This window comes from Echinops telfairi, unplaced genomic scaffold (genome assembly GCF_000313985.2).
Source record: "Echinops telfairi isolate 266 unplaced genomic scaffold, ASM31398v2 ScPeMD7_7458;HRSCAF=8496, whole genome shotgun sequence".
In the NCBI taxonomy this organism is placed as follows: Eukaryota; Metazoa; Chordata; class Mammalia; order Afrosoricida; family Tenrecidae; genus Echinops; species Echinops telfairi.
Window position 1 is genome coordinate 7,259,446 of NW_022111358.1, and position 16,251 is coordinate 7,275,696.

Sequence of the window (16,251 nt, forward strand, 5' to 3'; positions counted from 1 at the left end):
AGGGTCACGGCTTTAGGAAGGTTGAGAATCATTGGCTTGAAGTATTGTGCCTCACAACCTGTTTCAGGGTTATATAAATACTCATCAGTATTTTCTTCTAGATCATTTGATGATTTCATTTTAACAGAGCACAATTTTTATCTATAATTTATTTTGACTCATATTGATCCAAATGTTTAGATGTGTGTCCCAATACTAATATGCCACCTTTGGCTACTACCTTGAATACCACTGTTGACCATTCTTAAGTTCTTCAATATGTATAGTTTCTGCTTCTCATCACTTACCTGCCTACCTGCTCCTGTATCAAGACTACACTTTAATTTTCCAGGAGTATAATTTTCCTAGTCACTACTTAACTTTTAAAGCATTTCATTGTTTTTGTTAGTCAAATGTTTTGTTTAGTCAAATGAACCAATGGAAGTTTAAAAAAGGAAGAGTTATGGTGCATTTTGTAACCAATATGGAAACATTTGTTTTCTAGTATGCAAATTAGGAGCCTGAATGGGACCTTGGTTAAAGTACTTGGCTACTAGCCAATAGCCAAGGGGCTTGAACCCACCAGCAGCCACTCATAGGAGAAATATGTAGCAGTCTGCATCTGTAAGAGATTGACAGTTTTGCAAACCCTGCAAGGCAATTCTACTCTGTGCTGTAAAGTCATTATGAGTCAGAATTGGCTCGAGGGAGGACGATGGGTTTGTTTTGGATTTTAATTTTAAAACTCATGTTCTTTCCAGTCTATCATGTTTGTCACCTAACGAGCCTTCCTTTCTTGGGAGCTATGTCCAAAATTTGTCTTTTATGATATTCTTGAAATAAGTGCCTTTTTTCTTCTTTTAAATCTGCAGCCGTGCAAAAAGCGAAGGAGAGAAGATGAGGAATCTTCCTGTAAAACAGTTACAAAATATCTCTCACCACAAGGGAAGAGTGGAGATAGGGTTTTCTCACCACCCAAATCCAATAATATTCTGGATTATTTTAGAAAGACTTCACCTACAAAGGAGAAGAGTGGGTTCCCCAAAGTGTGTAAGATGAAGTCAGCTGCGCCACGGCCTGTGGACAGTGGCAAAGGCTGTAAGAGCCCTTTGGAAATGCCCTCAAACACAGAGTTTAAGAAGAGAGGGAAGAGGGTTAATTTATCACACCAACTGAATAATATTCCAACTGGAAGTGACTCCCCCATAGAAATTAGTAGTGATGATAGCAAAGAAGAGGCCAGTTTGAAGAGCGACTTTGTAGAAGGTAGCACTTCTTTTTCACTCCACCAGACAGAGGTAGAGGTCCTTGCCGAAAGTATTCAAGATGTCAAAAGCCAGTCGAGCACTGTCACCTCCACACACAGCTCTAAGAAAGTAAATCCTAAACAGGGCACCACAAAAAATGATTTCAAGAGATCAAGAAAAAGGAAGCACAAAGATATAATAGATCTCTCTGAAAGTTTACCTTTAGCAGAGGAACTAAATCTTAACAAGGATGGTAAAGATAGTAAAGAGGCAATATCTTCCCTACCTATTGAACTGGAGAGTGCTGCTAATGACGCAAGCCCTGGAGATCAGGTGGCCTGCTTAAATGATAATACAGTAACCGTCTCGTATGAGGAATTTTTAAAAAGCCACAAGGAAAACAAAGTGCACCAGTTAGCAGATGCTACTAGGTCAGGTTGTATTCCCTCCGAGACAATGGGAGATATGGGCAGAAGTGGTTATATAAGTGACACAGACACTTGTGAAGGTTCCCCGCAGGCACACTTTAAGACAGTGACTGTCCTTGCACAAGTTCATCCTGCCCCCCCCAAAAAGACTGGAAAAATACCTCCCATGTTCTTGAAACAAAAACAAATTGAATTGGAAAATAGCTTCTCTGACCCTGAGAGTGAACAAACACCTCAGAAAAGAAAGTCCAACGTGGTTATACAGGAGGCAGACTTGGAATTGGCCGTGCTGGATCCTGGAAGTTCTGAAGCCGTGAAACCGAAATGCTCCCTGGAAGAAAGGCAGCAGTTTATGAAAGCGTTTCGGCAGCCAGCCTGCGATGCCCTGAAGACTGGCGTTAAAAAGGCTTCTGATAAGAAAGACCTTCATGAAGCATCTTCCCAGGAGGAAGGAAGTAGCAATAGTTCCAGAAACATCATGGAAAATCCTACTACTGAAGTTTCAAGTAATAGCGAATCACAGTCATATACTGATAAAGGAAGCTTTCCTAAAGAAAAAAGTAAAAAGTTAAAGCAAAAGGGTAAGAAAACAGAGACACGGGTTATGCTGAGTGAAAACAGAGAAGGAAATACTCAAAAGAAAGAAATAACCTCTTCCTTACAAGATAAACAAAATCAAAGTAGACTTAGAATGAGTTTAAGACAAAAGAGAACAGACGTTTTCAAAGGCAGCGCATTATTCAAGAGTAAAAGTCTTGTTTGTGAAAATGCAGTAAAAGATGACCCTTTAACGATTTCCTCTCCTCCTAAGTACAATAAATCCTCAAGAAAAACCAGTACTCCAGCTAAGGAAGTCAAAGTTATACATTCCAAACCTGAACCTGAAGACAGCTTGAAAAATGTTTCCACACCCAAATCAGCCAGAAGATCCGGAAGAAGCAGCAGCACACCTGCTACAGTGGACATTAGAGGTTCTGATCTTGAAGATGCACAAGATTACACTCCAATAAAGGCTTCTACTCCAAAAGCAGCCAGTTTACCGGGAAAGCATAATTTATATACAGCAGAATTAATAATGATTTCCAGTGATTCAGAGAGTCCAATTAGGTAAAGTTTTGTTTTTATTTTAAGATTCTATTTAAGCTTTAGTCTTGTGCATATATATCAGGGAAGAGAGAAAATATTCAACATATCGTAGAATGATTTTTTTTCTAGAACCTAACTAATGTATTCTGTAAGAAAAAGAGAACAAGGTTTCAAAAATTCTTGTTTTTCACATTTAATTAAAGTCGGGCATAATAGAAGAGCTCTAGATGTGTTTTAGGTGAATAGTAGGCACTTACTCATGGGAAATGCTCCTTCCCATGTGAATCCTGTGCATTCCATGAGTATGAGTATGAAACTAGATCAGAAATGTGTGTGTTGTTGGGGAGAACAGCCTCGTGTAACATGGCATATATGCGCATGGTAGTTGTAACAGAAGAGCTGTCATGGTGCTAATTTTCTGTGAGGCTTATTTACAAAGAAAACATTTTATATATATATATATATATATATATATATATATATTTAAATCATTTTATTAGTGGCTCATACAACTCTTATCAAAATCCATACACACATCAATTGTGTAAAGCGCATTTGTACATTCATTGCCCTCATCATTCTCAAAACATTTTCTCTCCACTTAAACCTCCGGCATTAGGTCCTCATTTTCCCCCTCCCTCCCCGCTCCCCCCTCCTTCATGAGCCCTTGATAGTTTATAAATTGTTATTTTGTCATATCTTGCCCTGTGTTTAATGGTGAGTTTGGCTTCCTTTTGAATCAGTAGGTTAAAGCAGTCTTTGTGCATTGGGACAGTTAGATAGGGCAGCTCGGCTTAGTTCTTTTCTGTATTTGAACCTCATGCACTTTATAATCATGAGAATGTTCTTGAACACCTTTTCTGTTTTTCAGAATGAAATTCACTAGAATTAGTACTCCGAAGAAATCTAAGAAAAAGTACAAGAAAAGATCTAAGAAATCTGAAGCAACGGATGGAGATTTTACTTTGCAGACTAGAAAGGTAATTGAAATATTAGACAGTCCTGTGAGTAGTATTCTGTTTCCTTTAACCAACACCAATGAAAAGTTACTCTTTGGAAGTAATAAGCCGAAAGAAGGTTCACCTGTTTCAGAGACTGGGTTTGGTTAACCTCAATCCTAATTTGTTTTTCACTGTTACCCATCCCTCTTAGTAGCTTATTAAAATATTGAGTTATTGTGACATGAAAGCAATTGGTAAGTACAGAGAATAATTTAGTCAGGAAAAGTTTTCTACTTGGGGGAAGAGGAAAAGGATAAGTTTTCTGAAAATTACATCCTAATAATTTTTTCCTAAGTCTGTCTATAGGTTATGGTTTGATTTTCAGTGGTCTAGAGCAGGGGTGTCAAACTGGCGTCCCCCGAGATAATTTTCTATGGCCCGCGATACTCTGAAATAGAATGAAAATAGAAAAAATTGTTATGAAGAAAATAACGCTTTGGGGAGATCAAGGCGATATCGTACACACAATTCCCTCATTAACCCTTTAACTACTGAAGACAAGTGTACACGTGCCCCAGTGCCTTTCCTGGGGGCCTGTGGACGTGTATAAATGCGCTGACATTTGGAAGCGATATATCTGCCACTCTCAGTGTCACGTAATATAAACAGATCCCAACAGCGAAAAGGTTAAAAAGAGCACTCTGGGTTGTGCTGTTAAGAATCATACCTAGCAGCAGCGCTAGTTAACAGTTTTAGAGGGAAGCCATTACAATTGTGTATCACGTTTGTCAGCTCTCCAGCATTTTGTGTCTTTTATTACTTACTTTGTTATATTTTCTGGTCACAACATAAGAGGTAAGTGAAAATTAGTAGGAGGAAAGCACTGACAAGTTTCAGGTAAAAGAATTTTAGTTTTATGAATATATTAAATAAAACAAATGTTTAAATAAAAGCAATTATATAGTGTTTTAATTATTCTATCCATATTCCTGAATCCTCACTTCAAAATATAAATTTAACAAAATTTGTAATTGTGATGTGGCCGGCGTGAATCTTGCCTATTGCACCAAATGGCCCGCATTTTAATTGAGTTTGACACACCTGATCTAGAGAAACAAAACTAGTGACATTCATATATGTATAAGGAGGAACTTTATAAAGCTGATGGTGCCTGGCTATCAAAAGATACAGCATTTGGGGTTTTAAAGGCTTGAAGATAAACAAGCGGCCATCTAGCTGAGAAGCAACAAAGCCCACGAGGAAGAAGCACACCAGCCTGTGTGATCATGGGGTGTCAATGGGATCGGGTATCAGGCATCAAAGAACTAAAAATCAAATCATTGTGAATGAGGGGGAGTGCGGGGTGGGGACCCAAAGCCCATCTGTAGGAAACTGGACATCTCCTTAGAGAAGGGCCGTGGGAGGAGACGAGCCAGTCAGGGTGCAGTGTAGCAATGACAAAACAGACAACTTTCCTCTAGTTCTCTAATGTTTTCTCCCTCTCCCCTCCCCCCAGCCCATTATCATGATCCCAATTCTACCTTACAAATCCGGCTAGACCAGAGGATGTACATTGATACAGATAAGAACTGGAAACACAGGGAATCCAGGACAGATAAACCCCTCAGGACCAATAATGAGGGTATTGATACCAGGAGGGTAAGGGGAAGGTGGGATAGAAAGGGGAAACAGACCACAAGGATCTACAAAGAACCCCCTTCTTTTTTTTTTAAAGAACTTTATATCAAGAAGGTGTCCCAGCCCAGTCCAACTCAAGTCCACAGGTCCAATGTTAACCAGAGCTCTCTTTAGCTGCAGGCCTACGAAGGAGAAAGGGAAGGGGGAAGCAGAGAGATTATAGGCCGGTGAATGCAGAGTCTCCTAGATCTAAGAGCAGTGGGCAGGGTGGCCCACAGCTCCCAAGCTGGCTCCCAGGGTTAGTGGTCCCCATGAGGCTGTCCCCGGAGGCTGACACAGGGTCACAGCAAGCAAGAAGGTGAAGGACCAAAGAGAGATTTTTCTCTCTGTCTTGTAAAAAAAGGCTACACTCCCTAAGAGGCGTCTTCAGGCCTGACTGATAAGTTGGACTCCACCCTGACACTTCTCACAACTTCAAGTTACATAAAGTTGGCCACATGTGATATATAAGAATAATTTAGTTACGCTTTCAAAGTAGACTGCTTGTTATGAGCGTGGGAGAATCAGATTCTCTCCGGATAGGTAGGTGCAGTTGTGTATGTTTTGTAAATGGTACCAAAGTGATAGAGATGAAGTGGTGAAAACTATTGCTATAGAAAGTTGCTATCTCTTTCATTTTTGTTTGACAGCTATCTTTTTTTAAACCTGCTTATCATATTCCAAGTGCTTAGTACTTATTATTCTTATAAAACTAGACCACTGCCATCAAGTCAATTCTGACTCCTCACGACCTTGTCAGACAGTGGAGCTGTTCTGTAGGGTTTCTGTGATTGTAAATCTTTCCTGGATTTTCAAAGTGGTTGGTCTTCCTCCTGCAGAGCAACTGGTGGGTTCACCTGCCTCCCGCGTGGATAGCAGCCCAATGCTCATTACAACACTCCCCAGGGCTCCTAGATTTAATAACGGAGCTGCTATGTCGTGTGTTTTAGAGATGATGGCACTAGTTTATGGGATGCAGAAGCATGACATGCGTGTGTCGCTCAGGAAAGTGCTTTCCCAGAGTCATCCAACAGTGAGTAGTGAGAAAGATGGCTCTTGGCCTGACGGAAACCAGCCTGGAATCCAACTGGCTGCACCAGAGCTAAAGGTTTACTTCTCTGAGGTGAAGTTAACTCCTATATTTTATTTAACTGAATTCTGAAGGACAACTTCAACTCTCATTTTGGCTTTCCCCTTAAGATTGTAGTAAAACAAATCTCAAAATTAAATGGATCTAGAATGGCTATGTTATCTTTGCGATTGCCAAAGAATCCTTTGGTATTTAAAGTCTTACTCGGGCTTGTTTGCTAGCTCTAACAGGGAACCTTAGTTAATTTTCTGAGAAAAGTTTCTCATGTTTCCATGAGAATGAATGATTTTCCTAAGAGCCCCATGTTCATAACAGCTTTTGCAACAGAAATGTTTACAGAATTGTCTCAGAGGGGCTCTGGGCTCACTGAGTGAATATTATACAATGCATATTAAGGGCAATGCTATGTGCTAGGTACTGGGCATGCAGTTGTGAGCAAGATACACATGGTCTTGATTCTCACAGAGCTTACATTCTTAAAGAGGAATCAGGCAAATAAACACACACAGTGTGAGCCCTGGTGACATAGTAGGTTACGAGTTGTACTGCTGACTTCAAGGTCAGCAGTTCAAACTCACCAGCTACTCTGGAGAAAAATGAGTTTTCTGCTCCTGTCAAGATTTAAAACCCCAGAAACCCATAGGAGCAGTTCTGCTCTGTCCTGTAGGGTCACTATGAGTTAGAACTCACTCGGTGGCAGTGAGTTTTTTCTAATACAGTGAACACTGAATGCTCTGAGAGCACAGAGGTAGGATACTTGACTTCAAGAACTGAGACTTTAAAAGGGAAGAAAGACTTCCCCATGGCCAGGGAACAGTGTGTGCAGATTATGGAGCGATAGAGAGCACGTTTTCATTTTAGGGAAGTAGATTCCAGATTGTTAGGAATTGGGACTTCATTTTGAGATCAAAGATAAGCCATGATTAGACTTGGATTTTAGAAACACTAACTACAGTGTAAAGAATAGATTGAAGAGGATCATGAGTTGAGACTAGGAGACCATTTAGGCTTTTAGAGTAATCCACGTGAGATGTGATTGTGTTCTGAAGGAAAGTACTAAGTGTAAAAGGGGGTACTCACCCCCCCAAAAACAAACAAACAAAACAACCCAGAAAAGCTCTGTGGGGCGGAATTTTCATAAGATGCATTTTCCCCCCCGCTAGATGAGCATCAAGCAACTCACTGTGAGTTAGTGCACCCAGTGGCATCTCCTGGGAGGTCCTCTCAGCTAACAGTGAATTTTTTTGTTAAAGCAGTTTTGCTCAAACCTCATATTTTGTCATGGCTGATTTAAGAGAGCAGAGGTGTGGCTGTGAAATTTTGTTTCCTGCTGGGGTGGGTGGGGACTGTCGCAGAAACTGTTGCGATGTTGAACACAGTTTACAAGACAGCACTCTGGGAAAAACTCAAGTATACAAGTGGGTTTCTTGTTTCAAAAAAGGTGAAATATCGATTGATGACAAACCTAATTCTGCAGAAATTGGAATAGCGATACGAGAAGAGTAGGGGGAAGGTGAGTGGAAGAGGGGAGGAACTGGGAACAGATTGCAATGATCAATGTGTAATCCACCCCCCACCCCAGAGGGATGGACAACAGAAACGGGTGAAGGGAGACAGCGGTTAGTATAAGCAATGAAAACAATAATTTATAATTTATCAAGGGATCATGAAGGTGGGAAGGAGGGGAGGGAGGGAAAAAATAGGAGCTGATACCCAGGGCTCAAATAGAAAGTAAATGTTTAGAAAATGATGATGGCAACATATGTACAAATATGCTTGATACAATTGATTTATGGAATGTTTTAAGAGCTGTAAGAGCCCCCAGTAAAATGTTTTTAAAAAATAAACACCCTGTTCTGGAGGTCTATCAACTTCCCGAACGGATGAAAATGTCAACAAAATTCATGCACTGTGCATGAAGACTGACAACAGATCATTGAAGAGATGAGGGAGTTTTATGCGGACTATCTTGGAGTTCGGTTCAGTGAATTTTAATGGAAGATTTGGGAACGAGAAGGGTTGCTGTGAAATTTGTGCCTCAGGTTCTGACTGACCAGGAAAAAGAGCGAGTGGAAACATGCTGTGATTTGAAAGCACTGCTCCGAAGCGACCTAGAGTTTTTTTCCAAGATCATTACTGGTGAGGAGACATGGTGCAATTCTTACAACCCTGAAAGCAAATGTCAGTCAAGCCAGTGAAAGACGCCATCATCACCTCGCCCCCCAAAAGCTTGTCAAGTGAAATCAAAGATCAAGATGATACTCACCTGTTTTTTTGATGTGAGGGAGATAGTGCATTTGGATTTCGTTCCACCAGGTCAGACTGTTAATCAAGCTTTCTATTTAGAGGTTCTGAAAAGATTATGTAACAGTGTGCCACAAAAAAAGGTCCAATTTGTGGCTGATGGGGGACTAGTTTTGCCACCACAACGGTGCACCTGCTCATGCAGCCATTTCAGGATGCGAGTTTTTGGCAAAAAACAGCATGCCTCTTGCCCCACGCACCTGACTCACCTAACCTTGTTCCATGTGATTTCTTGTTCTTTCTGCAAATGAAGAGGGACATGAAGGGACAGTGATTTGACATCGTAGAGGAGGTGAAAAAAGGGGAGGTGCCGTCATCCATCCAAACAGATGAGCTTGAAAAATGTTTTCAAGTATGGAATCACAGATTTGACAAATGTATTACATGTAATGGAGAGTACTTTAATGGTGATAAGGCTTTTTCATCAAAAAAAAAAAAGAAATACTTAGCTTGGGACGGGGGTGGGGGTGGGTGGAATTTGTTTTTTTGGAGGGGGAGGTAACCCCTCATATACCATGTTCACTATATTTATGTGTACTTAGTCTTCTCCATTACTTGAAAATTTCTTTGGGTCAGGATACACATAATGTTATTGTTGTTGGTTTTAATAGTCAGAGCCTTGGATACACTAGACTTTCTATTTTGAAAAGGGTTTCACCTAAATCTGGTGACCAAAAGCAAAGAATAGATGCCGTGTTGTTGAAGAAATATCCAGCAATAGTAGCATTTACTTCATCTACAAATATACCTCTGGGTGTTTGCCATACATGTAATTATAATTAGCTGGATAAATTTTGAGTAAAGGCAAATCAAACTAAGTATAACTGGACACCTTTTAATGATTTTCTAATCTTAAATATGCATTTCTTTGTTCTTCATTTAATGTGACTCGTTATTTTTTCCTATTGGTCTTAAAATAGATGTTTACCAGTGATGTGAATGAATATTTTAAAATTTTGTCTAGGCAAGTCGTGCTTCAAAAAATATTTCAAAAGCGAAGCGATTGATTGAAAAAGCAAAAGCCGTACACATGAGCAAGTCAAAGGCTGCTGATGAAATGGCAGCACCTTTAAGGCGCTCTTCCAGACAGCAGGCCCTTACTGAAAGGAAGACACTGTCGGAACCGGAAGTAAGTGCGACACCCAGTTGATGGTTTCACTTGAAGGAGAGAAGGACATCACTGTAAAGTAAGGTAGCATTGTGAGGTAGCCTTGAGAGGGGCATACCTGTCCTTCAGTCAGGGCTGTCCTCACCACACTGTGTTATAATGAGTGAAACTCTACGCGTGGACCAACTAGCCCTCCCTGAGTCCCTGACACTGAAGTAAACTTGAAGCCAGTTCCTGACTTTCATTTGCCTGTGTAGTCCGAGCACTTGCTGTACACCTACTCGTTACTTAATCAATTATCTGTTATCCCACAAGTGCCGACTCTGGTGGTCTAAGCCCCATACAGAGCCATGTGGCTGGGTCCAGGGTGCCCTCCATGGGCCACCAGGAGTGATTTACTGGAGGCCCCAGTGATAACTGGCTGCAAGAAGCCTTTTGCCACCAGTCCTCAATTTTTTTTTAAGCCATTGAATGTGCAGGGTGTTAGCAGGATAACGAGAGGTAGAGGGGTAGCCAGAAAGGACTTAAAGGTACAGTGGGGTTCAGTGGGACGAGGAGGAAAGGAGCCATGTGGGGCTTTTGGGTTGGGACTGACAGAATGAACAAGTAAATCCCTGTCCAGAGCAGGAAGCAGTGGTCAGGGTATAACACCAACCACCACCACCACTCCCAACCCCTGCAAGCTCGGGGGCTTACCGCACCACCAGCTGGAAGATGTGGCAAGGCCCCTTATCTTGCATAATGCTGATTTCCCATCAAGACCTCGTCTGAAACCAAGTTGATAAGTGAGAAGTGGGTGTAGTACCAGATACATAGCAGGTGCTCAATAAATGTGTGCTGATGATGTCAAACAGCTGACTTAAATTTCTAGGCTGTATGGTCAGTTCTAAAAGGAGAGTAGCCAAAGTTTCTAGATTTGTTTATATTATTTTATCTGGAATACAGTTCATTAATTATGTACTTATAGCTACGAAAAAACCCACGTCACGTAAACTTGTATAATGTAGGCATAGACTGCCCTTTGCATTATGTGTTTCATAACTTCTGCAGAGATGTGTAGAACTGCTAATTTAACGACATTGTCTGTATATCTGATTATATTACATATGTAATATGCTTTAATTTTTTCTTATCTTAGGATTCAGTAATAAGAATAGATTCAAGTCCTACATCTTTCAAGCAGTCTGAGAAAAATCAGAAGAAACTTAAGTGTCTGAATGATGTTCTAGGAAAAAACCTTAGCCAGTTGCCTAAAAAAGTACCTGGTAATTAGATTTCATACCATTTATGAGAAAATTTTGAATGTTGTGATATACTAAATCATGTAAATTTAATCTCTTGTCTTAGAAAATGTAATTGTATTGTATCATGTTCCTGTTTTAACATCTCATGTAATGAATTTTTTTAAAGAGGGACATTGGACATATTGTAATTGATTGCATTTCCATCACTATTTAGCATCACTAAATGAGTGGTTCCTAGAGCCATCTGGGTCAGTATTTTAAAGGTTCGTGTCTGCTGGTCTTTCTGTTGACATCTTGACTAAAACTCTCCAGAGCTTTGTTGTGAGCATCTGTCATTTACAAAACAACCTCAGGGGACTCTGAGACTGGTGTGCTGATTTGGGGCCAGACCATTTTGCAAAATAAAATAGAAGTTTAAAGTTGAAAGGTTAATTTTTTAAACTAGAAAAGATGGAGGCATATTGTAGAAATAATTGGGAGTGATTGAGGATGGAAAATACAGATACTAAAGTATTTCTTTTTTCGAAGGAAAAGTGAAAGTCGCTCCTTTATTCCTTGCCAGAAAAGCCAAACAAAGAGCTGATCCTATCTTTGAATTCGATGATAGCAGGTGAGTTCAATACAAATTTAAATTACAAAAACATTTTATGGATTGTATGTTGTATTTATTTGTTTGCTTTGATAAGCAAACAAGTACTACGTGAAGCTTTCATAAGTTGAAAAGGTGACAATATTGGCAGTGCTACAATTGCCATTTGAATAAATTGGTTTTCGGCAAAATTGTTATGCCTATCTCTAGACAAAATAAACAGCTGAATAATAAAGAAACCAAAAAACCTGAAAAACTCAATCTTTAAAAGAACTGATTATAAATTTCATTAATTCAGTATATATTTAAATGCTTACTATGTTCTAGGTACTGTTTTTGCATAGGTACGGAGAACAAAATAAGATGTATTGTCTGTCCTCATAGGGTTAATAGTCTATCGAGGAAAGGCAATATGTGAATATTAATTGGACTAGCACATGAAGAAATGCTAAAGAGGTGTTAAGTTTTGTAAGAGTTTATATTAAGGAGATTTGTTCATGGAAGGCTTTCCTGAGACTTGAAGGGCCATCTGGACAATCAGTAAGAATCAAACAGGGGAGAAGTGTTCCAGCCAGGGGGAACAGTGCATGCAAAGATGCTGGCTAGGTAGTGGGCGTGTAGTAAGTACCAAGATGGAAAGAATTCCCGTGTGATACGAGTGGAGAAAGCAAGGATGCTTAGAATGTGAGGTGAAGCTGCAAAGAGAGGTAAGTGCAAGACAACGTAGGACCTTTTAAAGAATTTTGTCATTCCCCTATGAGCGATAAACAGCTGTCAAAGGGCTTGAGTGTGGCCACAAAGAGATAAGGATTGTGAAATTGTAATCTGGTCATCCGTTAAAGGTGAGGAGGTAGGAGTGAGCAGGATATGAAATTAAAAGGATGAAGGAAGTTTGAAATAGTCTCTTGGAGAGCGGAAGAGTGAGCTGAACAGAAAAATGTAAAAGTTACTGACGTTGCTGGGGGTCCATTAGAACCGAGACCGTGAATTTATGGTGGAGCCCGGGAGGCCACTTGTGGGACGTTAGCCTCTCTTGCATGTGCAGAGAAAGCATGATGTTGACTTTTGACAGGTAGGTGCCACAAAGAAGCAAGTCCAGGTCATTGATTAGACGTCAGGAGTGTTCTTTAGTCATGGGTCAAGCAGTCGAAGCAGAATGAAGAGGGTTGGAGGTGCTGATGAATAGAGGGGATTAGAGATAGTGGATTAGCAGTCACGAGGAGGTTGAAGAGCTTGACAGTGAAAAAGTTGTCCATCGGCCTGGGTCGCTTGTTTTGCTTTCCTGTACATTTTTAAAATGCCATATATACTCAAAATATAAGCTGAGTTTTCCAGCACATTTTTAATGCAGTTTTTGTGGTAAAATTAGGTGCCTCAGCGTATATTCTGGTCGGCTTATACTCGATTATGGTAATTAAAACATTGTAATGCTCGTGTTGCTGAATGACAGCCTGAAATGGGGAAGGCATCTGCCTGGTTCCACTATTACCTGCATTTACTTTACCTCAGCAATTTATACACATTTTGTTTCCTGTCAGTGGCTACAATCCCCTCGATGTAGCATCATTATACAATGCACAATGTATTCCAGTTCCTCCATGTGTCCATTCCTCCTCCTTTCTTAACCATTCTTTGCCCATGTGTAAATGCTGCCCTTTTATCTCAAATGGTTTATTGCTCTAAGGCAGCGGTTGAGAACCCCTTTCACAGGGGTTGCCACATGAGAACTGTATTAAGGGTCGCGGCATGAGGAAGGTTGAGAACCACTGTTCTAAGGCGTGTACCTCCTTAGTGTTACTGTTCCCCTCTAGGTCCGTATGTTGTGTGGCTGTACATTGAGCCATGGACTTGAAGATGTGACTAAGGGTCATAGTCTCTCGAGGTTAGCCAGTCGCTATCTGACCACTAAGTCTGGTCCTTTTTCTGATTTGAATTATGTTCCATATTTGCCTCCCGCTCTATCCAGGACCTTGAGATGGGAATCTGCTTAGAACAGTTTGGTAGTGGGAGCCAGGCACTATCTTGTTCTTCTGGTTTCGGAATCATGGAGATTGGTATTCTTGTGGTCCATTAGCCCATTCATCTAATTGTTTCCATGTATCTTTTGCGTTTCTTCACTCATTTTTCTCTGGACTGAGAGACACCAATAGTTGCACCTTCCATGGCCACCTGTGAGCTTTAAAGACTCCAGTGGCTACTCATCAAAGTAGGATGTGGAACATTATCTTTTTGACGATGTTAAGCCAGCTGACCTTGGAGTCCTGCAGGACCCTGGTCCTGGTCCTCCTGGCACTGTGACTCATTCCCCCAAGGTGTTTGGTAATAGCTAAGAAGTGTTTGTAACCTTGTCAACCTCATTCATGGATATATTTGCAGTCAAGGTAGATACGCAGGTACAAATATCTTCTGTGAACCATATATAAATATATATTCATGAGTATACTCTCATTCCTCCCACACCGTTCGACCTGCATATCTGTTCATGTATCTGTTCATCAATCACTGTTACTGCTGGATTATGTATATAGCAGTATTTACCTGCATTACCTGACACTCCTCCCTGTGTTTTTCCCCACCTCCATCAAAATTGATTTCCTTCTTATTTTGTATTACCTTCACTTCATTGAACTTAACACGCGCCTATCTTTTGGCCAGTAATTTACTTTGCTTTTCTCTCCCGCTTCTGATAATTCTTTCTTTTAGTGCAATAACTTTTATTGACTTTTTATAATAGTGGTCTCATACAATATTTGCCCTTTTGTGATTGACTCATTTCATTCCTGGTTCATCCATATTATGAGGTGTTTCTGCTATAAGTACTTAATAATTTAGCTACAACTTTTTTTCCTCCTTCATATTGATGGTAAGGAAACTGATTCTTCTCTTTCCTAAAACGAATCCCTCCATTATGGCTTTGGATGTCATTTCTGCAAAATAGGGAAGAAACAGAAACAAAAAAGTTTGTATCCTCTTTAATGACTGAATTTCAGTCTACAGAGAATATTACAGTCCTCATCTGTGTATGACAGACTAGGGATGGCATACAAGCTGAGACACATCACCACCCTCCACTGCTCCAGCTCCTCATCTTCCTCCCTCCCCCCTCCCCGTCCACCATCATCCCATCACCTAACCACTTTACTTAAGATTCCTGTGACTGGCAATCCGATGAAACGGAATCAGATGAAAGTAGGATACCAAATAATCAGAGCTCTAATTGCCCTGCCTTGTATTAGAAATAATTACAGTAGAAAGTCTTCTATTAAAAAATTCTAAGTTAAGCACTAGTTAGTTTTAAAAATAGGAAAAAAACATAAAAGTCGAGGGAAAAGCTTATCTACTGGCTAAAGATCATTAGCATTTTTATGGATGTCCTTTCAGTGTTTTTGTGTGTCTGTGTTTTAATATATTGTGATTTTTATTTAATATCTTAACACTGCCAGACTTATATTTGTAATAAGCAAAAAGAATTTAACCACTGGGCATTCAGGAAATATATTGGATTTTCCCTCATTAAGTAAAAATGTGCTTATTTTCTAGAGAATATCTTCTTTTTACATGTTAAATGACCTTGCTTTCCTTTTTCAAAATCATTTTTTAAAAGTCAAGATACATCTGAAAAATCTCAGGATTGTGACGTGCAGTTGAAAGCCAAGCGTGAATTTCTAATGAGTGGTTTGCCAGACTTGTTGAAACGACAGATTGCCAAGAAAGCAGCCGCTCTGGACGCATACCACACAGCAAGCACAGGCTTCCAGAGGGTGGTTCATGTTCAGCAGAAAGAGGATGGTATGCTTGCTTATTGTTGGATATGTACTCTTAAAATGTTGGAAGTAATATGAAATGATATGAATTAGTTGAAGGTGAGGCTGAGGTCAAAATACGTGTGTGTGTGTTTCAGAATTTATGGAACTTTTTCATTCTCTGTTATTATTTATTTATTTTCCACTATCTTTTAATTCCACTTTTCCATGGTCAGAGGAAGATTATTTGCTTGCTTCCCTTTCAGAAAAGGTTTTCCTGTGTATTGCCCTGTACGTGTTTTCTGGAATCACAGGTAGTACAGTACGTATTGCATTGCTCCAGTTCGCTCCTTTCTCACATTTACCACGTGGAAGAGCGAACTGTGTGCCCAAGTCTCTTGTACAGTACCATTAGCCTGATGATAGACTCATTCCATTTTGGATCCAAATAATGTCGCAACCACATTCTTTTTACTCGTCACTCACCATCACTGCTAAGGCACAAAGCCCCTTGTATCTTTAAGCGCCCTGCTCCTAGCTCCTACCGGGAGCTACCTGGTCAGTTCATGAACAGCTGGTTAGGCATTAGGTTCAGTACCCTCCTCTCACCATGAAATTCTGTATTTTCTCTGTTCTCTTTGCCTTTTGAGCTTTGCTTGGTGAATCTTCCTAGTAATCTCTGCTATTTTATTTTATTTCTCATTTGTAAATCTTGTTAGATCTACTAACCTGGTTGGGTTTTTTTTCCTTTACTTGGGTGAAAGTTTACAGAGAAAATCAGTTATTCATTCAACAATTGTGTATATTTTCTTCTA

The 16,251-nt window shown here is 40.1% G+C and overlaps 1 protein-coding gene across 1 annotated transcript in view; it reads left to right on the forward strand.

The window, feature by feature from the left end:
- Nucleotides 1-1,034: 1,034 nt before the first annotated feature.
- ATAD5 (ATPase family AAA domain containing 5) overlaps nt 1,035-16,251 on the forward strand; it is a 42,341-nt gene continuing 27,124 nt past the window's right edge. The window contains exons 1-6 of the mRNA XM_045299994.1: nt 1,035-2,761; nt 3,612-3,720; nt 9,717-9,881; nt 10,999-11,125; nt 11,633-11,714; nt 15,298-15,482. Of these exons, the coding sequence (XP_045155929.1) occupies nt 1,035-2,761; nt 3,612-3,720; nt 9,717-9,881; nt 10,999-11,125; nt 11,633-11,714; nt 15,298-15,482 (2,395 nt within the window). The remainder of the gene's footprint in view (nt 2,762-3,611; nt 3,721-9,716; nt 9,882-10,998; nt 11,126-11,632; nt 11,715-15,297; nt 15,483-16,251) is intronic.